The 24641-nt window shown below is 37.4% G+C and overlaps 2 protein-coding genes across 2 annotated transcripts in view; one reads left to right on the top strand and one right to left on the bottom strand.

Annotated features, from left to right (window-relative positions):
- Positions 1 to 24641, bottom strand: part of LOC136263621 (uncharacterized) — a gene marked incomplete in the record, with an annotated part of 463802 nt that overhangs the window by 197490 nt on the left and 241671 nt on the right.
- On the top strand, positions 5597 to 24621 carry LOC136246440 (uncharacterized). Its single transcript, XM_066037901.1, has 2 exons — positions 5597 to 6556; positions 24217 to 24621. The coding sequence occupies exons 1-2, from the start codon at positions 5597 to 5599 to the stop codon at positions 24619 to 24621; spliced, it is 1365 nt and encodes a 454-aa protein (XP_065893973.1).

Genomic DNA, 24641 nt, shown 5'->3' with positions numbered 1-24641 from the left:
TTATTTTTTGTGAGAAAATGCGAGCTTCCTTGATCCCAATACACAGTACTGCTGTACTGTGAATGTGTGGGGTGTTAAAATTACATTACATAATGGGTAACACGATAACCAATAATGCAAGAGGTAGTATCATAGCAACTGTGTAGCCTTTCAAGGAGAAACAGTTCCTTAATGAGAACTTGCAAAGGACAGGAAAAAGTGATATCATTTTGTCTCTCAACATCAACAATGGCAAGATAGTATTGATGGTTGAAATGTAATGATTTCCTTAAATGTATTGCACATTCTATGGGTTCATAAATGTAAGTATGTCTGAAAATAGTAGTGGCATTTGTTGAAGTGTGTGACAAGAAGTTTGAGGTAGCCTTGTAGTAGTATTGTTCAAGTGTGATAAATCATCAAATCTATTAGAATGTGCAAGGGCGGCCCCAGGAATTTTGGTGACTGGTTTCCAAACTTTTGCTATACACAAATTTAAATCTGGAGGGTATGGGGACAAGATTTCCAGAAAATTGTGTAATTTGAAATTGAATCTGATAGCAATATTGACAGTTTAAAAATATAATTATGTTAGGTATAATGTAGGCTGCTTAATTGTGCTTGCTTCTAGTTGCAGACTATATAAAAAGTTGATGGACAGAGCAAATTTGAAGCATAACAGACATGGATGTTACCTAGGTCCAGTCGTGGATTTTTCTCCTTTCTCCAACTTTTCAAACACACCTTATGTAGCTAAAGTCTTTGAGTAGGCTGTAGGACCAGGTGTCCTACAGACCTTCAGCACTTGTGCTGTAAAGCATTAATAAATAAATAAAATAATAATGTTGTTCTGGGGGTCTTGGGGAATGCTCCCAGGAATATTTTCAGATTTTAACACTCTGTTATAATATTTTGGACTTTTTTATTGTGTTGGCACAGGTAAATAAAGTAGCTAGCTAACTACTTACAGCTCTTAAGAGAAATACAAAATGTGGCTGTTCAGAATCTATTGGAGTGGCTGACTGCTCTATTAGAGTATTTCGATCTGAACTTTTGTACCATTGCAAATCACTGTAAAATATAATTTGGCTACCTGAGCAGTTTCTGGAAACCTCCCTAGATCCGCCCCTGATGTGCATGTGGTTTCATGACAGCAGCTAGCAATTGGACTTTCCATTTAAATTATACTAATGCATGCATGGTCTGTTATCAACTCATGTTAATTATGTGTCATAGATATACTATGCTCACATGATATACTATGACATAGTATATCATGTGAGCATAGTATATCTAATCCAAAACAGCCAAGCTGTAAAAAAAAGTGTGGCCCTCAGAAAGGCTATGGTGAAAAAAGATGCGAAATCCAAGGTGGAGGCCAAGAAATGGCTGTGATGGTAGGTTAATGGTAAAAATTTTAATAACAACAATTCGGGTGAATTTGGTGCCGCTTGGTCTTGGCACAAAATTCACCTGAATTGTCGTTTTTAAAATTTTTACCATTAACCTACTATCACAGCCATTTCTTGGCCGCCACCTTGGATTTCGCATCTTTTTTCACCATAGCCTTTCTGAGGGCCACACTCTTTTTTTACAACTTGGCTGTTTTGGATTAGATTTCACTTCTTTTTGTATTTGTATACCCCAAATCCGGCCTATGGCTGGATTTAGGGCTTTTAACTTATCATTTTTTCTTTACCACAGATAGAAGAAAAGATGAAGCAGGGTGATTTCTTTGTAGCTGAACTCTCTACAAGGTGATCCTTCTAGCTGATCTCTCTTCCGGATGACTTGTTTGTAGCTGAACTCTCTACAGGATGATTTGTTTGTAGCTGAACTCTCTACAAGGTAACTTCTTCTAGTTGATCTTTCTACAGGGCGATTTGTCTGTAGCTGAATTCTCTACAGGGCGATTTGTTTGCTGCTGAACTCTCTACAATGTAACTTTTTCCAGCAGAAATCTCTGCAGGGTGACTTGTTTCTAGCTGATCTCTCTACAGGGTGACTTGTTTCTAGCTGAACTCTTTACAGGTGATATTTTTGCAGCTGAACTCTCTTACATGGTGGTTTCTTTGTAGCAGAACTCTCTACAAGGTGACTTCTTCTAGCTGATCTCTCTACAGGATGACTTGTTTCTAACTGAACTCTCTACACGGTGACTTGTTTCTAGCTGAACTCTTTACAGGTGATTTGTTTGCAGCTGAACTCTCTACACAATGGTTTCTTTGTAACTGCACTCTCTACAAGGTAACTTCTTCTAGCTGATCTCTCTACGGGGCAATTTGTTTATAGCTGAATTCTCTACAGGGTAATTTTTTTGCAGCTGAACTCTCTACGTGATGGTTACTTTGTAGCTGAACTCTCTATTAGGTACCTTCTTCTAGCTGATCTGACTACAGGGTGACTTGTTTGTAGCTGAATTCCCTACAGAATAACTTGCAATGTAATAATTGATTAAATTATAAACGCAGCTGAATGCTTTATTAGGGTGACTGTTCTATTAGAGTATCTCGGTCTTGCATTTTTTACACGTAATTGCCTTTCGAATCATAACTCAGTGGTTTGTAATCCGATTCTTCTGTACTAGACTACTGCAAGGACTTTCTATGATGATTATTCCAGCTACATACTGATTTTCAGCTCGTTGCTCTAAGCGGTTTGCCTGGTAGACACGAAAACTAATAGTTTTTTTTATTCATAAAAATCAATCGCGTAATTTTGACACAGGTTGGGTTTTGTGTCATATCTCCATGGTCTTTATCCCGATTCCTTTCAAACCACAAAAAGGCACTCCTTCGATGGTTGCTCCATCTACATATCAATTTTCAACTGATTCCTCCAAGGGTTTACCTTTTTTTTTTTTTTTTAATTATTTAAAGAAAGAAGAACCGGCCCAAGTTGGCACTCCCATCCACCACACTCTACTCTACGCTAAGATGTTCTATAAAATGGGTTTAGCCTATTCCTACACCTACAGAGCTACTGAAACAGAACCTACAGAACACAGAATAGAAAAAAAAAGGAAATGGGGCTTAAACGGCCCCAAGACGCCCCTCCCCCAGTGCAAGGTCAACTGATGCTGGAACATGACCCTTAAAGGGATGACCAGAGGAGGAGCGAGAACCCCTTATGCACATGATGGCAGAGTGCAATAAGGAGAAGCCAAGACGGTAGCGAAGCCAGCTCATCACCCTACAGTACGGTGATTTCCACTTACAAGATAGGAGGAAGGCCAGGCGCTTGTAAGCCACAGTGGTGGAGGCACCCATGCCTCCAGAAGTTGAAAAAAACAAGAGGACTAAAATTACCATGTTCCACCTCTCGCACTCTCTCCTCATACTGACGGCGCTTCGAAGTTTCATGCTGGCGATAGGGATTACAACGGTTTGAAGGGGCATAAGGGTTAAATATTCTAACATCAAAAAAGGGGGGTTTACCCTGTAGGCGTGACAGACCTTCAACCTTATTTTACGCAAATAATCGGTCATAACCGAGGGGTCCGTCACGGGCTGGAATCCCGTACAAGTCATCTGGAATCCCTCGGAATCTCGCACAAAATCTGGAATCTTGCCTTGGAATCTTTTGGTTGATTAAAGTCCGTGAATTTCCGAATAATTCCGGACATTCTAATAGCGTGCAACTCGTGGTATGCAGCTCGAGATGCAGCTATAAGCTTGTTGGACTGTTATAACTTGCCTTGAGCTGTTAAGTTCACTTCGCTTTAAACTTACTGTGTCTATATATAGGTGTTTAAGAGCTTTTATGGATTCAACAGAGCACGAGTGTAGAGTCGAACTGCTGAATAGTTTTTTTTTTAAGATTAGAACATACAAATAACAGTTAAACAATTAAATCAAAAACTGAGTCTCTGACTGTTGAATAGTCGAGTCTCGAGTTTTTTCCGAGTCTGTAGTTGTGTCTCCGATTAACAGCGAACCACAAGGCGAATCCAGAGCCTATCCCAGGTACAGCGAAGTCTACAATGAGTAGCTAATGAAGTCTGACCCGTCCAGCATTTCTCAAACTAGGTGAGTCTGACTCTCAGTACTTATGCTCTCATTGTATGCTGGTTAACCAAAACAGTGAAATAAACAAATTAATGAATACCATTAAAGACCTAAACGCCAGCATAGTTTCACTTACAGAAACAATCACCTTACTACAGTCATCTGTCAACAACACAAATCAATCAGACAGGGCCGCCCAGAGAAATTAAGGGGCCCAGGGCAAAGAGTTAAAGTGGGGCCCTTGATCCAAGTAGTAAGGTGAAGACCAAAAAAAAAAAAAAAAAGGTCACTACCTGCTGGCAATGACAATAACTACCCATCACCAACCTTATCTATAAGCTTGCTACACTGCTCCTCTGAAGAATACTATGACTGCTCTATTAGAGTATTTAGATCTGACTGCTCTATTAGAGTATATCGATCTTTTACTTTCAGGCTGGGGCCCGGGGCAAAATGCCCCAGTTGCCCCCCCCCTGTGGGCGGCCCTGCAATCAGACCAGACAGCAGGCAACACATCGACATCTCTTAACATCCCATCAGAAGCCAGTGTCAATACTTCTGCAAATATAACCAATACCAAAGCCAGAAATACTGACAGAAACCACAACATTGTCATCTATGGTATCCAGGAGTGCCCTCCAAATATGCCAAGAGTCGCCAGATCTAAACTTGACTTGGAGAAAGTTCTCCCGATCCTTAACACCATCGACACTAGTATTGGTGATACTTCAATTAATGACATTCACCGATTGGGAAAATTCTCAGCTGATAACAATCGTCCAAGACCAATACTAGTTAAATTTCTCCGTACACTTGATGCCAGCACTGTCTTATTCAACAGAAGCAAAACCAAAAAACCTATCCTGATTAAACCTGACATGACACCTGAAGAGAGAAAGATAGAATCAATCCTTCTTCATGAACGTTGGAACCTTATTCAACAAGGAATAGACCGTAAGGCTATAAAACTTCGCAATGGTCAGATTCTTATCAACAACAGACTTCATGGCATAGTTACAGACTTCAAATCTGTTAATTCCTCCAGTGGTTCATCTACTACAAGCTCTACATCTGCTAGTATTGCACCCGACTCTGTCCCTAATCAACAACCCTCTGTTCCTAATCAAAATCAATGACTACCTAATTGTTTCTACATAAACACTAGAAGTATTCGTAATAAGTTAACACAATTCCAATCCTTAGTTTACTCTCATGAATATGACTTGGTTGCTATTACAGAAACCTGGTTAACCAGCAATGTATTTAACAATGAAATTCTACCAAATCAATACATTATCTATCGCAATGATCGTAGGTCTAGAGGTGGAGGGGTCCTAATTGCCGTTCGAACTCATATCATCAGTAAACTCTTACCCTCCCCCACCAATCTTGAGATGTTGACTGTTGAACTAAAGCTACCCAAATGCCTAATCTTATGTGTGGTATATCTTCCTCCTGATTCAACATCATCTCAAATTCGATCCCTATCAGATCACATATCACAGTTCCAGCAGTCACACAGTGTTGTTCTTCTAGGTGATTTTAATCTACCACATATAAACTGGGAAACAATGTGTGGTAATTGTCAAGCCTCTGAAGACTTATGCGACATGACCTTTGAATTGAATCTTGTCCAACTTATAACCTACCCAACACACATTCATGACAACATACTTGACCTCATTCTTACCAATGACGAAGACCTCATCACAAATGTCTCAGTTAATTCTCCAGAATGTTCTCAGATTTCATCTGACCATTTCCCAATTTCCTTCAGTATTAACCAAAACTGTCTACCACTTCACAATACTACTACATTACAAGCTTATGATTATTCAAAAGCTGACTTTACGAGTATGAATGACTTTATTTCAAATTCTAACATTGCTGACTGCTTAACCTGTGATGATGTTGAAAGCACTTGGTCTACCATCAAATCGGTCATCTCAGAAGCAATGTCCTTGTTTATACCCAAGTTTCAGTTGCAATCTAATCAGTATCCAAAGTGGTTTAGTCGTGATATAAGGCATCAGTTGAAGTGCCTTCACACTCTCAGAAGAACTCATAAACGTTCACCCACTCCCCATAATACTGCTAAACTTCGTCTAGCTGATGAACATTTTCAACAAAGTGTAGCTTTGGCCAAATCTAACTATGAGTCTTCCCTCATAAACAGTTATGCCGAATCCTCTAATCCTGCTATCTATCACTATATTAGAAGTTATACTAAATCTGGCACAATACCACCTACTGTACATCTCGATGACACTACAGCTTCAAGTGATGCTTCCCGAGCTAGTCTGTTCAATCGATACTTCCACTCAGTCTTTACAGCTCCAACATCTTCTGAACAAACCATTCCATCACTCCATCCAGATCAAATAAATTCTCTAACATTCACTGAGGATGAAGTATACTATGTTCTGTGCCAACTTGACCCTAACAAAGCTACTGGTATCGACAAAATTAGTCCCAAGGTCCTCAAAAACTGTGCTTTCTCACTAACCCGTCCATTATGCCATCTTTTTAATCTCAGTCTGTCAACTGGGTCAATTCCTGAGGAGTGGAAGGTTCATTTAATTGTACCTGTATACAAATCAGAAGATAGATCTTCAGTAAAGAACTATCGTCCGATCTCCCTCCTCAGCAACACGTCTAAAGTCCTTGAAACTTTAGTTTATAACAACATAATCAATCACACACTCAGCCATATCACAAATTGTCAATTTGGGTTCCTTCCTGGTAGATCAACTACCCAACAACTGTTGCTATACTTGAACAGCATTCATCAAGTCACCACTCAAGGCCATCAAATAGACTCTATTTATTTGGATTTTTGCAAGGCCTTCGACAGTGTTCCACATATGAAACTGCTAAATAAATTGAAGTCTTGTGGAATCTCCGGTAATCTCCATAAGTGGTTCAGCAGTTATCTACATAATCGTCTACAATGTGTAAGAATCTGTAATTCCATTTCCAACTTACTTCCTGTCCTGTCTGGGGTGCCTCAAGGTAGCACCCTTGGCCCACTGCTCTTCCTGCTATACATCAATGACCTACCATCTGTCATAAAATTCTCAAGTATATTCCAGTTTGCTGATGATACCAAACTATCTAAAAGTATTGCTGTTTCTTCTGACCAACTGTGCTTACAAGAAGATCTCAACCATTTATTCACCTGGAGTGTTAACAATGATTTTAGATTCAGTGTACCCAAATGCATCCACCTGAGTTTCAACAGTAAATTCACTACCACATATTCTATTGATGGCTGCCCACTCCCACAGCTTCTTTCTCATCGTGACTTAGGTTTGCAGCTTTCATCAGATATGTCCTGGTTCAAGCACTATCAAATCATAACTGCTAAAGCCTATAAATATTTAGGACTGCTGAGGCGTGTCTTCCATAGCTGCCATTCTATCAGAGCCAGAAAACTTCTTTATTTAACTCTAGTGAGATCTCAGTTAACTTATTGCTCACAATTGTGGAATCCTTATATGATCAAAGATACCACTATTCTTGAAAAAGTACAAAGACGAGCCACCAAGTTCATTCTAGCTGATTATGTCAGTGACTATAAAACACGCTTACTCCGGTTAGGTATCTTACCTCTAATGTATATGCTCGATCTCTATGATATTATGTTCCTTGTCAAAGCTTTACAACAGCCATCTTCTCAATTTAACATATACAACTACATATCATTTAGCTCTTCCAACACCAGGTCTTCGTCTACTAACAAACTAAATCATGTCCGCACTAATAGTAACTATGCCAGAAACTTTTACTTTAATAGAATTCCCAGGATATGGAACCAATTACCTTGCATTGACATCAACCAGTCCCTACCAGTCATCAAAGCTACTATTCAGAACTATTTATGGCAACACTTCACCACAAATTTCTCTCCTGACAATCCCTGCACCTATCATTACTGCTGTAGATGCAGCAAGTGCTATGATTCTGGACTGACAATTAACTTTACTACATAAGTTTAATTAACTCCCGGCTGCCAGCACAGGTTGCTGGCAGACCATCAATGCAACTTTTTCTTCATCTATACCCACCTATACATGTATAATTGTAATTGTATGTTGCATTGTAAAGCATTAATAATAATAATAATAAGTTTAGGTGCGAGTTGAACACGAAGTTGAGCAGCATTGTCTGAGCTCGCCGGCATTCGAGGAGAGTGTCCGAGGCACTGATCGTCTATCCAAGAGAGTAGCTCGAGGTAGCTGTTACCTTTCCACGCATTGCTGTAGGGCTAGCGTGTCATTAATTTTGTTTGAGTACAGGATTTTAATTTTTTTAATTGGATTTCAGTAATTTAAATATTTTTTGGAATTCGGAATCTTGCCTGAAATTTCGTGGGATTCGGAATCTCGTGCAGGATTTTAAGGTCGTGGCGGACCCCTCGGCCATAACTTCGTGAATGTTCATCGGATTCCTACCAAAGTTGGTACGGACATAGGTAGGGTATATACTATCTATGGTACGGAGATCCGCCTTAATGAGTAGTCTCGTGCCCAGACCGCTTTTTTTTCTTTTTGTGTGTGGGGGCAAAGAAAAAAAGGGTCTGGTCCTTTTTTCTCCGCCCCCACACAAAAAGAAAAAAAAAAGCGGTCTGGGTACGAGACTACTTAATGAGCCCTTCACGTGTGCCAAATTTCAGCCCAATCTGAGCACGCATTCGTGTTTTATGATGAATATTGAGAAGTGTGCGAAATGAAGATAGAGAAAAAAAAAACGAAGAAATTAAAACGAAATTTTGTTCGCTCGTAGCTCGGAAATGGCTGGAGCGATTTTCTTCAAATTTGGTATGTAGACTTCCCTAACTGGCCGGCACTTCTCTAGAAAATTTTGTTCCAATCGGATTAGGGATCACAGAGCTACATAGGTGTGAAAATTGTGTTTTCTTTCTTCCTGTTAATATATTTACGGTGTGGCGCGCCGGCTTCTTGGGCCGCACGACACACTACCGTGTGTCTTGATACATTACAAAGCATACTATCCAGATAGTATTCTGAAGCCATTAGAATAGTTGCTAATAATTCAGAGATCTTTGATCTTTGTTTTATTCATAATTCAATTTCATGTAGGCCTGTTCCTATTATGCCATCATAATTTTCCGAATAATAGGTCACCAATTTCATAAGAATAATTTCAGAAAAACAGGCTTAGTCTAGTTACAGGATTAATTTTAGAATTATTGGATGTTCATGGGAATAATCGGTGGAATTAGATGAGTGTCTATTCTTGATTAGCTAGAAGAAAGAGTCAAGTTACTAAGAATGATACATAGTTGACATTGTTAGCTATATGAGTGTTGGCTGAAAAGCCTCTAAATGATCGATAACTGTACTCTAATAGAACGCTCAGATACTCTAATAGAGTAGTCCGATCATTTCATACTAAAAATCTGCAGCCAACATCAGGGATGTAGCTAACTGCACTATTCTGAAACTTGTGCATCTTACACCATTGCAGTTTTTGAACATGTACATATTATTATCGTCTACCTAACTTAGCATGTAGCTATAGCTAGAGCTTTCATACACTAATATTATTGAATTATTTCTGCAGATATTCTAAATCTAGATCTGTTGTAACTATTTATGGCTAGAAAAATGCTTCATTTTTAACTATTAATTCTGGCAAATCACTTATAGCAGCATCATGAAAACTAAGTGACTAGCCACAGAAACTAAATGAGTATTATTATGGAATAATTGGCTAAATACAAGAATATAAAAAGAATAATAGGAGAATTTTTGGGAAATTCTGGAAAGAATAATAGGTAAAATTTTTAGCATAATAATAATTTCATATTGAGTTTTTCTTCATACAGAGCTTCCATGATCATTACTACTGAATGATGTGTTTATTTTTAATCTAAATTGTTACCTTCCCGGTATTGAAATAGCTACTGTTTTAAAGTAAGTGATGGTGTCATTGTTCACAAAGATTATATTTAGGATTGTGAAATTGCTGAAAATTAATATGAAGGCATAAGTAAAAATGTACATTTATTTATTTTTATTTATTAATGCTTTACAGCACAAGTGCTGAAGGTCTGTAGGACACCTGGTCCTACAGCCATGTATGGATGGAAGGCGAAAAAATACTCCCGTCTTCAATCTTCCAAATCTGCACCATACAGATGGATGTATATACAAATACAAATATAGATGACAGGAAAATGTATATACATACACCAGGACACGCCGACATGCACTAATTTACTGGTACATCATGGTATGTGCATACATATCTATTTGCAGAATTAGCTATAGTCTAGCTTGCAGATCTTACCACTGTACCAAGCTACATACGTATGCTGTACTATAAATAACCTTCTAACCTTATACATTTCTCCCTCCCAAAAACTTTCCAGTTCTTCTTTAAAGTCACCCTCTGAAGTACTAATTTCATACTTACTGCATGGACCACGATCACCAGACACCAGTATGTTAATATCTGTAATAGTAAAACATATGTAAATGAAACACTATACAATGTAGCGTACACTGTACAACTCAAAACTTCAGTATCATACAGTAATATCTTTAAAGGTGTTTTTGTATCAAAAAATATCAGTCAAGTAAAACCCTCCTCATGATGAATTGGCATTGATGTTTAGGAAATTCAGCAGCCCAAACATGCATACAGAAAAGCATGAAATCTTATGTAAAGTTTCTACAATTTTTTCTTTTATCTCAGTCATGGATATACAATTACCATTGACAAACTATATAACTGATGTGGGAATTAAGTTCAGTGTGAACTACAGTATGTGTATGCAAGTTTTCTTGCTTCACTACTTTGTTTGAATCTTAGTAAAATCTTTCAAATCACAACTAACCTTGAATCTAGCTCTTCTGAATCTGAGAGAAAAAAAAGCAATTAGGAGTTAATGGGCTCCCTTTAATGTCCTTTGATATTAAATGTTTTCACAATATAATAAATAATAGCCAGGTATTTTTGTCTAATTAGGACGTGAAACAAGGAATTACATGCAATTGTTGGCATTATGTACTGTACAGTATAATTACATATTATGTAGATCTATATACTACCCCACATTGAAGATTGCTAGGTTCTTTATTATGAACTAGACACTGTATGTACTAAAAAACAAAATCATCTATAGTCATGATTAGTTGAGTTTTACATGACTTTCCAACTTGAAAACAATGTTGTTCTTCTCTTAGGATGTTATGTTCTTTAAGGTGAGACAGGTATACACAACATGTTCTAAAATTTTGCTACAGATAGATGTTAAAGAAACTGGTTGGTAGTTACTTTAGTGCAGTCACCTTTCTTAAATATTGGAATGATGTTTGCAGATTTCCATTCTACAGGTAGTACACCCTGCTGTAAAGAGGATTGAAAAATCAAAGTTAGGATTGGTGCAATCTCATGTGAGAGCTCCTTTAAGAAATATGCAGGGATTCCATCTGGTCCAGTGGCTTTATGGGGATTTAGATTGTGTAAAAGGTTAGCAACTCCATTTACTGAAACTGATATAGGGGGTATTTAAAGAAAGGGTGAGTCATTCATTTTAGGCAGCGACAATAAATCTTCTTGAGTAAAAATTGATGTAAAACAATCATTAAAAGCATTGGATTTTTGGTGGCTGTCTGTTAGGGTCTTATTATTAGTGTTAATTGGAGGTATGCTGCATTGATCTTTCTTTTTATTTTTTATAAATGACCAAAGCCTTTTTGTTACCTGTCCGTTTCCACTATCAAGAAAACTGTTGATGTAATTATTATAAGCCTTTTGACATTATTTTGACATTCCTTTTTAAGTTGATAGTACAGTTGCCAATCCTCTGTGTGATGCGAGACTCTTGCTCTGTTGTAGCATCGTTGCTTTCATCTTGAAAGACGCCTTATAAAAGTGGATATCCAGGGGTGGCTGTTATTTGTGGAAATTGACTTTTTAGGTATCAAATTGAGGCAATCATCACACAAAGATTTAAAATTGTTCCATAGGATGCTTACAGGTTGATCAGATCTATAATTTATGAGGAGAGAGTCAGAAAATTGTTGAATTTTTTCCTTAATAGAATCGAAATTTGCTTTCCACACAGAAAAATCTTTCTTGCCCCAGGTGGTTTTATCTTAGCAGATATGTCTGATACTATTAAAACAGCCTCACTGTCACTGATACCTGGGATTACTGTGCATTTTGTTACAAGGGAAGGCCGATTTGTTGCAAAAATGTCCAGTATTATCTTTTCTAATGTGGGAATCAACAAGTTGTGATAAGCTATGATCAAGTAAAGTGTCAATGAATTTTTCACAGAGTTGTAAAGGGTAATTATGTCCATTTGTACAATACTGATTCCAATCACCTAGGCAGCCTCAAACCTGCAGCCATCCGATTAACGCTCAAATGCTTACAGGAGTCTGCCAGGCAGCCAGGATGTTCAATTTCACGTATAAGTATCCATAAGAACTCTAGAGAGTGACTTATTATCTCAAAGTACCCCAGATGGAACCAAATGGACCTTAGTATATATATTTATTAAGGCTTTACAGCACAAGTGCTGAGGGTCTGTAGGACACCTGGTCCTACATCCTGTTTAAAGTTGTTACATAAAGTACACTTATTTGTATAACAATTTGACATCAGGATATATCAATTGACTGCCATGGGTTACATTCCCATGCAGGTCATTATTCTGAATGGTGGGTTTATGTATATACGAGGTACAATTTGTGTAAATTTTGCAAATTCTTGATCCACTAAATTTTAGCTGCTTGTTTTTGTATGAATTCACACATTTTGACTAAGCTTTCTGGATTCTATTTTTATTGAATCGTCATAGTGAAGACAATTGCTTGTGTTTTGTAGACTAAAGTTTGCAATTACAGATTCTGAAATTTCTGCTGTAGACTATTTAGATTTTATATGAACTCGCAAATATATAGTATCACTAATGTTTGGTATCTATCACTGAAGAATATTTGAAACCACCCTATACAATAGCAACTCAGTATATTAGTGCATATCATACTATATAAGCATTATATAAGCATTGTTCTTATTATATTTTGTAAAGATATTACTGTGAAACCTCTCTATTTCAACACCCAGGGGCGGATCTAGGGTTTTTTTGAGGTTTCCAGAAACTGGTCAAGTGTATTCAGGTACACTGTAATCAAAATTATATTTTACAGTGATTTGCAATGGTACAAAAGTTCAGATCGAAATACTCTAATAGAGCACTCAACCACTCTAACAGAACAGCCAAATTTTTTATTTCTCTTAAGAACTGTAAGTAGCTAGCTAGCTACTTTATTTACCTGTGCCAAAACAGTAAAAAATAGTACAAAGTCTTATAACAGAGTGTTAAAATCTGACAATCTTCCTGGGGGCATGCCCCAAGACCCCCAGAACAACATCTATGTCTGTTGTATGCTTCAAATGTCAAATTTGCTCTGTCCCTTAACTCTTTAGTCTTCACCTGATACTGTTACCAGAAGCAAGCACAATTAAGCAGCCTACATTATACCTAACATAATTATATTTTTAAACTGTCAATATTGTGGCTACCAGATTCAATTTCAATTTACACAATTTTCTGGAAAATCTTACCCCCTTAGCTACCCCTCTAGATTTAAATTTGCGTATAGCAAAAGTTTGGAAACCAGTCACCAAAATTCCTGGGGCCGCCCTTGACACCTGTACCTAATCCAGAATATCTCTGTAATCTGACACCGTTTACTGCACCAATGAAATAAGACTTTGTCTGTTTGATATTGCTTGATAATCCATCATCCCCACACAGGTTTTTGAGTAAAATAATGGGTGATATGATAACTGATATATAAAAGGAAAATTCTACACAGACAACTAAACTAAGTAAAATTGAATTATTGCTCATACATACCATATATAGGTACTGGTCATGGTGCAGGTTTTAAAATCAAAACATTAAATTTGTCCAAAATTAAAGTAGTGTGACTATTTATGTTATAAATTTTAAAATAAATTGTCTGGAATGTAGTAACTTAGTACTTTTCTTAATTCTTATTTGTACAGTTTACTGTATAATGTCAATAGGGGTGATCAATATGTGCAGATATTATAATGCTGTTTGGCTAGTGGTCTTTATACTACCAATTCCTTTACTGTCTTATTGCACCAGGTTAGTAAGCACTGCTTAATGCTAGTTCCTTGTACTACCAATTACAACACACCGGCACCAACATAATGCTTGGTATACCGTATACACAGCTTAAGGATACACATAGAATGGGGAATTGTTACAGGGTGACAACTAAACATATACTGCATGCTTAAGTGTAGCTACTGGCTATTTTATATTCCATAGGTATCAGCACAATTTTAGCCTAGTGTTCTATCTTATGTAGACAAGTATGCAGTGTGTTTTACTGTACAACGTACATTCTGTGTCTTGAAGTTAATTTTTATAGAAATGTGGTCTCTTAACACAGGTGGTCACTATATGACAGGTTCCACCTTACAATTGTAAATGATATCACATATCTAACCCAGCATCTAATGATTATGTTGGAGATACAAATCTACACTATGTATAAGTACCATATGGCATTATGTGCATGGGTAGCTACTTTTTGCCCTTATAAATGGCTATAACTTTGCAATATTAAAAGCTATGGACTTTCTTTAAATGTTAGTGGACTCTTCAGAGCAAGACCATTAATGTGACACCAAGTTTGTGAATTTTGAACCGTTTATAGGTGAGACAGATGAAAACTGACCATTTAAAAGCATTAGATTGGGTGTAAAGGTCACCAAAGGTCAAATCTGAGGTGGCTCCCTATCAAAAATAACCTTTATGATACATACAAACTATGTGGCAAATTTCATGCTTTTTTTCCAAAGTACGTAAAAAAGGTCTTAGCACCCTAACTAATCAGGTCATGATTGTGTGGAAGTTGACTGAAACACAGAGAGAGAGCTGAATATCGGTAACAAGGATAAACAATAGATTGTTTGCAGGGTTGTTTGTTCATAATCTAGGGTATCATGTGGTCACAGCATGTTGTATCATGCTTGGGTATGGACCAACAGAAATTGTAATTGTTACAGAACGCCTTGTTTTACTATTAAGTGAACCTCCATTTTTTGCAGCACTAGTAACTACAGTGGTAAGAAAGATTGCCAACCATGATAATATCATTTGATGAATTATGCCACAATACAAGATATGGAGGTCATCAATGAATGCTCTTTTAGAGAGTTGTACAACTATTTCAGCCCGCATCAGAGTAAGCGTCTCTTCTTAAAGTGTAATGTAAGCTGACACATTAAAGTAACAGCCTTGGAGAAATTTAATGTGCATTTGCAACGTCTCTCATGAATATACTGTATTTAATTATACAACTTTCATAAGCTTCTAGATGACCACCTGTCTGGGAATAATTGCAAGCATTAGGTTTCCTGTAGAATTACTCAAGAAGTATATTCTCTCTAATAAAGCAGTCTCAAAAGTAATGAATAACTACAATATTAAGACAGTTGCTAAGTAATGCTGACTAACTGATCAGGAACTATAATTGTAAATTTATAACGATTAATTGTCCATTTGTATATCTGTGGGTGTACGTAGTAAACTGCTTTCATTTAAATTCCTATCTAGCTACAGTAGTTATATGTAAAAGAGTGTGTAAATAATTGGATCATTTTTTGCATACAAAATTGTGTTAAAGAAGTAATTGTGGTTGGCTCACCAAATAACCTTTCTCATTAAGATTTTCATTTTGTTTTACAGTATAATCTAACAAACAAGTGTGAGTTTTCAATGCACACAAGTAGAGAGCTGTTTCCTTTTAAGATGAATATTTAGTGTGTTTTAGCTCGCCAATGGTTGAAGCTATGTATACCAAATTTTCACACGTGTTACACCAATTCCTTACCTTCCAGAGCATCCTCTGTGCAATTAGCTAATAGTCAAGTTTCCTGCCATTTTAGATAGTTTTTAAAGGGAGGTTGACTGTATCAGGTGAGCTCCAAAAGAGGAGGGAGATGGGGGCCCAAAGGAGGACAAGAGGCAGTTTTAAAAAATTGAAAAGGAAGGAGTAGGGATAAATTAGGCCAAGTTATGGGCCAAAATTGGCTTAAATGAGATTTTGCCTCTCCTAAGAGACCAGTCCTCTTGATCTTTTCAATGCAGCTTTCTATGTGTATACCACTGATGAACCTTATTTAGCTCTAGTTGATGTTGATACTGTGCTGTATATTGGCTAATATTTTTTTATCTAGTGATGTTGCCTATAATGTATTGCTGCATACAATACTGCAATAATGTATAGTTCTCTCTTGTATGTTTTATATACATATACTGTGTACACATCACTGTGCCATTACCACACCAATGATGTACTGGCACTTAGCTACTGGTGGCCTTTAGTTACGATGCCACTATTGTGTTGTATCTGTCACTACTGTGACATACTGAGTTGATTTGAGGATCGTGCCTTCACCACCTAATAGCCTCACCAGGGGGCTATCACATTGGTGTATGTACTTGGTTGTATGTGACACGGTCCTAGTAATAATTATACAACCAAGTACTAAAGATAATATGAAATGCGGTTAAAATTACGTCATAAATAATAATTAATAAATAATAAATAATGTTAAAGACATGAACTAACCGGGGATAGATTCGCCTGTGAATGAAGGCACAAATGTATAATCGTCGCTCCTGTTCGTGCTGATGACTTGACCATACGTGTAATTCTATATAACGCCCAGTACCACACCCTTGCTTGATTATTTACAGATTGCGCGAAGGAGAAGATTAGCGATGCCCGTGCAGGAGAGCCAGAGGCCACTTTACGTGTAAAGAAGATTACAAGTAATTTTTTTATGTTTGTAACATCTCAAGTCTCCATGCCAGCTGCCAGTGGATTCATTCACGTCTAAGATAACTACAATGTATAAGATAATTAATGGCAATCTAAGTATACCCACAGATGATTTAATACCTAATCATCGTCCATCAAGAGAAAGATATTATAAACAGCTTGACACTATGATTGATTCTTATAAATTTTCCTTTTTCCCTTCTACAATCAGACTCTGGAACACACTCCCCCCCTTTGTAATTCACTCCCCTACCTTAGATGAGTTTTGTACAAACCTGAACATTCATTATGATCACACCTGTGCACAACAATCTTTTTGATTTCTGCACAGTAACAAATATAATAATAATAATAATGTAAATAAACAATACAAGAAAACATTAAACTGACATATGCCACGTTCTTTACAATAAGCTTACAGTTACATATAAAATACAAGTAAACAATTTTGTCTTGTGCAGCTGGCATGGCAAACTTCCTTTGTGTTGGTGTCAGGCAATTCAATACGTGCTTAATCTTTTTTGCCTTCACCTGGCGTAGCTACTAGGCTCTGGCTGGCTTGGCTGTCTTCATTTATTAGGTTCATCTGGCTTGTGTACTCTTACAGTATTGTGTAGCTATCTCCTGCAAGTTGTGTATGCATAATTATAGTGTGTCACCAATAACTGTGCCATTGCTACACCACTGATGAACCCTATGTAGCTCTAGTTGATGTTGATATACTGTGCTGTATATTGGCTAATAATTTTTATCTGGTGATGTTGCCTATAATGTATAGCTGCATACAATACTGCAATAATGTATAGTTCTCTCCTGTATGTTTTGTATACATATACTTTGTACACATCACTGTGCCATTACCACACCAATGATGTACTGGCACTTAGCTACTGGTGGCCTTTAGTTACAATGCCACTATTGAGTTATATCTGTCACTACTGTGACATATTGAGATGATTTGGGGATCATGCCTTCACCACCTAATAGCCTCACCAGGGGGCTGTCACGTTGGTGTATGTATTTGGTTGTATGTGACGCAGTCCTAGTAATAATAATAATTGTACTGGCACCTACTGTAGGCAATTAGCCTGCTAATAGGCATTACACGCATTAGTGTCACATTCCTCAAACCACAGGTAAGTGTAACTATGGTATGCATAGTATGCTTTGTAGTCTAGTCACTAATGAGGTATTTAAAATCCAACAGATACCTGAGGGTAGGTATCTAAACTGGTTAGATACCAGTGACAATTGTTTTTGTTACATGTGTTACGTGTTTTGCTGGATTCCAGTCACAACAGCCATCAGAAATCATCACTAGAGTGTAAAGAAAGCATCGCTGGATACAGATGATTGTATTCATCTAGGAAACCTATCAGTGAGTTATGTTAGCACTAATTCGATCAGGAAGCCGCCATTATTGACAGTGACCAGAGCCGTACAAGCCATAGCCTAAATCGGTTATTGCTCAAATCCACAGTATCTTCACTATTTTAGAGACCTTTGAAATGACACATAGTCACCTCAGGCTTTGCCCTTGGTGATTATTGTGCCATTCCTTAGTTCTCTAAAATAATGAAGATACCTGGGTTTGTGCAATAACCTATACATACTCACCTGTGATATAGTATATATCCAGGTACTGTAGGTATATATATACACACCTGTGGTTTGAGTGTTTATTATATTAAGCAAAATGGAACATTTAATTATGGGTTTGGGTATACAGGTTAGGTTAGGCTGTAGCTGCTAAGTTTCAACTAGTTAACAGTTACTAAACTTAATGACATAAAACAAATTGTTTAGGCAACGTGTGGATGCGTATTTCTACCTCCAACGTGTTAGCCATTGAGCAGACCATGCAACAACACAAACACAACAACTAGATTTAAATAGTTGAGAAGTATATAGTCCTAACTACTTAACTAACTTACTTACTGTCCCAATAGCAAAGATGGTATGCTTAATGTAGTACAAAATGCTAAAGCTAAAAGACCGGATCCCATAATTGCAATTTTCTGGCACACTGTGTAAAGCATAATGACATATGAATAACATTCTGTTGGTTATTAGTCCACACTATTAATTAATTAACCCATTGCCAGCTGAATTCCTGGTCACTACTAGCCGAATCGCCAAAATGCATCATATTACACTTACCATACACAGAACTACTTAGTAACCATGCATCTAAATCCTCACTATAATGAAATAAGGAACTCAACTGTGTTGTTTTTGTTTACCTAATACTAACTGCAATGAAGTTATTACTCAGCATAGTCTAAACATTGGTAAAAACCAGCCCAAACAAACAACGGAGTTCCAACTAACTATCTATAAAGGTGATTTACACCATAAAAGAACTATTCTATACAGTTTACTTATAGTGCAATCCATTCCACAGCTGGTTTCTTTGTGATTTGTCCCATTTTTGCTGTTGCTCATGCATATCTGCACTTGTGACCACCATGCCACATCTGGGACATAGCACCCAACCGTTGATTTTACCTGTCTCCATCGATGTATAACACTTTCTTTGTTAGTAACAACTTGTTTTCAACACAAAGAACGATTTAATTCGCCCATTATGAAAGATTACACTTTACACTATTACATAACATAGTTCGGGAAGGATCTGGTTATCCCAGACATGGGATGCCTATGGGTTAGCACTAGTGCATCTCACTATTACATGCACTAAAAAGTGAAGCAAGATTTTATTTCCTATGTAATTTATAATGCCATGCCGCCATACAGTATGGCAGCTACCGCCGTTAATGGGTTAATACCAATCAGATACTAATGTATGCTGTAGGACCAGGAGTCCTACAACCCTTCAGCACTTGTGCTGTAAAGTCTTAATAAATAGATAAATAAATAAATAAATAAAAGGAACACAGTGAGTGCTCTGTAGTTGTCTCACCTATCAGGTAAGTATGTCTAGAGTGATATATACGTATTATTTATACCATGACTGTGTCAGTTTGCTGATATATACATGAGGGCTGTAGGCTAAGGGTATATACATGACCTGCTGAGAAAAACTGGTCATTTTTGCACATTCCTCGAATTCCATTGTATTGCTTCTCTGTTGTCTATAGCAACAAAGGAGTGGACAGAGTTTCAGCTTTTTGGAATGAGTAGTCTTGGAGTTATAGTGTTTGACATTTGGAACAGGAATAAATTCAATTTATACAGCAACAATATGATAAATAAATTGCAGGCGCTTATTTAGTAGGGCTTCCATCTATGGACATACATGATTTACAAAAATCATGAACCAATGTATTGGGGGACATGTGTTGGTGAGCTGTTCTAATATCACCATGAAATACACATGCATAAGTACTATAAATATAGTTGAGATTTGTATGCGCTGTTATGTAATTGTTCGTTAACCAGCAAAGTTTCATGACTACTTAGAGAGAGAACCATTATTGATGGTGAAAATGATGTATATGTACATACAGTTTGATGTATGCACACAGTTTAAAAGTGTGGTGTGTCCTTGGGTATGCAAGCGACCTTTTTTCTGTGATGAACACTAACTGGAGTTTATTTGTTGCAAAGTAGTGTTCTGTTAGTGGTAGCTATGCACATAGGTGTAGCAACCTAAGGAAGTAAGGAGGGTTGGAGCTCCTAATTGTTTTTCTGATTAATGATTGCTAAAAGATCGAGATACTCTAATAGCACAGTCAGTGAGTAAAATTGCACTCAGATTGGTCTCAAAAGTCTAAAGTTTCAAATTTTTTCTGTGGGGGAATGTGCACCAGAGATATTTTGCTTTGCTAGGTTTAGGCCCACCTGGAACAGAACCCTCTATCTAAAAACATCTTGGTACACCTATGGCTATGCAAGGGTGTCAGCGGTCAAAAAGTTATGGTATAAGCATAAGAAAAATTGAGAATTTTAAGTTAGAGTAAGTACAATATAATACTCCAATAAAAAGTACTGAACCAAGCTGGATTTGGGAGTAGAGCTAGTGCATACATAATGTACATTTATTGTAAATCTAAGAAGCAAATACCCCTGCTGTGTATTTCAATTATACAGCACAGTCTTCTTATAGCTTTACAGTAATCGGACATTATATACTAGCCACTTCCAGATCCATGTTGTTTCAGTACGTAATATTGGAGTACTACAATGTCCATACTCTAGCTTAAAATTCCAAATAAATTTTTTTTCTTATATGTACTAGCATTGATACCTGCCCTACATGCAAGACCACATACGCATCTCCACAGACTAAAACTCATATAGTAAAGGGGACCAAGCAGAAAATATTAACACCATTGATGCATGTATCATGTACTTGAATTCTTGTTTCTAGTTGATCTCTCTCGACTGAGTGATTTGTTTCCAGCTGACCTCTCTACAGAGTGACTCTGATCTCTCTACAGGGTGACCAGTTTCTCTCTACAGGGTGATTTTTGAACTCTCTATAGGGTGACTTGATCAGGCTGATTTATCTACAGGATGATGCTGATCTCTCTACAGGGTGGCTTGTTTCCAGATGAACTCTACAGAGTGACTTGTTTTTAGCTGACCTCTCTGCAGCGTGACCTGATTCTAGCTGAAATCTCTATAGGATGACTTGAAATGTAGTTGAACTCTCTGCAGGTGCCTTAATCAAGCTGGTCTCTCTATAGGCTGATTTGTTTCTCTATACAGGGTTAGTTAATCTCTCTTCAGGGTGACTGCTCTATTAGAGTGACTGTTCTATTACAGTATCTCGATCTCGCACTTACTATAACTCTGTGGCTTTATATCTGATTCTTCTAAACTCTAGAAGGACATTTCTAAGGAGATTAATCCATCTGTACATTGGTTTTCAAATCACTTCACTGAGCAGTTTGTCTGGTAGGTGTGGCAAGTATATATATATATATCATTAGTTTGTGTGATTGTGTTGGGATTTTGCACATCCGGTCACATTTTGAGAACTATTTTTTTCCAGAATGAGCATTCTAAACCAATTTCATGTCACTGACAAGAGTTCATTCAATTCACAACAACTCAGTAGTGAGTTTGGAGGGTTTGCAAGAACAATGGTATTCATTATACCCTTACTGTCCCTTATCATCCAAGTTTGAATATAGAAGCTGAACGTTTTGTGAGACAGCAATGTGAAAGGAGAATGGAGATGTGCAGCTGAATTTGATTAAATTTCTTGTACACCCGTACGCTACAGAACAACACCACACTATGTAACAGGCAAGTCATCAGCAGAACTGATTTCGGTATAAACAAGGCTTGACGTGCTACATTCAGATGAGAAAAAAACTCAAGCAGAAAGACCATCTGATTATACATACATACCAAAGTATTTGAGAAAGTATAGGTTAGAACATTGACCAGTTACGGCTATGCAATATAAAGTTTCCACCAACCAAGAACACTGATAGTTATGTTGACTTTTCAAGCAACAGCATAAATAGACAAATTTAAAAACAATTAATGATTCTGAGCAAGAATTTATTGCTTCACCAACCAGGAGCTATCCTCTCTGCAGTAGTAGATGACCTCCAGATTATGAAAGAATTGGTGTGGAGTACATAATTTGTTGTAATTGTATAAAACATATAATGTACTCTTGTATGATGTATTTGATAATTTAATATGATGATGATGTATTTGTGTGTAATTTGTTACTATTTTTTCCATGTGTACGTTTGTAATATTTAGACTTGTCAGATTTGTAAATCAATGTTATTTTTGTATTATCACTTATTATTAATACATCTTGTTTGTTGGACTCTGAATCTTAAATGTAACACATATCTATATTATATTTCTACAGCAATGTTATTGATGGAGCGTACACTTATCATAGATACCTTGGAGTGACTACCGATGAACATTTAATAATGGCAATAAAAGTAAATGCAACTATTGGTTTTCTGAAAAGAAATCTAAGTTTCTGTAATTCAACAGTTAAAAGAATTGCTACCTTACTATTGTCTGGCAAAGTTTGGACCATGCTTGTATGGCTTGGAGCCCATGTACACAAGTAAATATATAAGCTTGAAATAGTGCTACATTGAGCCATCCATTTTAGTACAGACAACTACTACCAAGCAAGTGTTATTGAAATGTTAAGTAAGTTAAACCTACCATCTTTATCACAAAAAAGAGATAACATGAACTGATTCTGATACTCAACCATGAATTAACCTTTCTCCATACCACAAACAGGCTGTAGGACCACAGACCTTTAGCACTTGTGCTGTAAAGCCTTAATAAATAAATAAATAAATAAACCCGAGGCCATCATTGCGAGAGCCTTATCATGTCATTTATACAATCCTTCCTCCCATCAGTAATAAACAACCTACCCTTGGAATAACACTAGAGAGATTTAAACAGTTCATAAAATTCATTTAACAGAGTTTAAAGAATTTAAACAACATTAATGTTATAGCGATGCATCATGTGCTGCACATTACAATACCCTGGTGAAAAAAATTTAAAACAAAACGCATGAGTATACTCAGACTCACATTTCAGTTTAAGGGAAGGTAGTAGTTGTTTGCTGCTGTTCTTCCTCACCATGCCATGAAAGAGATCTCACTCTGGTACCTTGAATGGCAATAAAGTTAGCCGGGGGAAGCAGCGACAAGTAGACAATCTGCCCTTACCTGATTCGCAGCCTCGTACTAGAAGGAAGACACAGAGTGGGGCTCCTTCATCAACTACACAGTCCTCTACTGGTTCCTCTACCTGGTCTTCAACACAAAACACTAGGTCAACTGGCAAGGAGTCACTTTTGACCGTGGAAGTTCTGGTCAACCCTCACCCACCTACTTCCACCAGTCAGCTCTTGACAACCACCGACATTTTCATCATCATCCAAGCCATTATAAGTGCTCTACCAACAGTTCGACTGGCAGTTCACTACCAGGCCCAACCACCAATCCAGGATCTATATCTGTACCTCATGAAGTGTATGCCAACCGTGCTCCTTGTAAGTTCTTTCAGTTAATTGTCCTGTTCTTATGTGCCTTAGTCTACTTATGAATTTATGAATATATTAGCATATAACAGCATTGTGTGTGCTCATGTCTGATATTTATAGAGTGCTGTGTGAATACTTGTTGTTTGAGTATGTACTGTACATATAAGGCATGCATAGTGTTGTGCAATACCTGTTATGTGAGGCATCAGCCCGTACTTATGTGACAATCCATTTACTGTGCAAGCATCTAGTCTGTGTTACATGTATCATGTATATACTTCCTTTTGTGTGCATCGTACCTTGCATATTCATGTCTGGTGCACATGTCTCATTTTTCCTTTTCTTTTTTCCCTCCTGATTCTGCCACACAGCTTTGGGCCAATTCCCTTCATCATCACAGATTGACCACGTAGCTCAGATTTCTGTCAGTGCACATCCTTACACTAGTACTAGTGGCAGTCACCCAGTTCCAATGTCTGCTACCACCAACTTACATCCACGGTTGGCTGACTCATCAGCACCTTCCTCCAACACTAGCAGTCATCCAGCTCCAACGGCTGTTACCACTAACTCACATCCTCATGGCTCATCCACCAGCACACCAACATCTTCTTGTCCTACAAACCAAGATTTTGTTTTAATCGGTGTCAGCCTCCCACCCATTGCAAAGAGACTCTTTGAAAGAATAGAGGCGGGCAGATTTATCGAGATGGCCGAATTGCTACCTGAAAACCTCAGCCTTTTCACCACCACAGATGCAGACCAATCAACTCCAAGATCAAACGTCATGTGGTTACTGACATAGTGGAATGGCTTCAGTGCTTC

The sequence above is a fragment of the Dysidea avara genome, chromosome 1 (assembly GCF_963678975.1).
Source record: "Dysidea avara chromosome 1, odDysAvar1.4, whole genome shotgun sequence".
Taxonomy (NCBI): domain Eukaryota; kingdom Metazoa; phylum Porifera; class Demospongiae; order Dictyoceratida; family Dysideidae; genus Dysidea; species Dysidea avara.
This window is presented reverse-complemented; position numbering and strand designations above follow the sequence as displayed.

Excerpts from the sequence above, each read along its gene's own strand:
- LOC136246440 (XM_066037901.1), top strand. The coding sequence starts at position 5,597 with ATGACCTTTGAATTGAATCTTGTCCAACTTATAACCTACCCAACACAC. Across the intron at positions 6,557-24,216 it reads CAATTCCTGAGGAGTGGAAG|ATTGACCACGTAGCTCAGAT; the intron begins GTTCATTTAATT and ends TCATCATCACAG.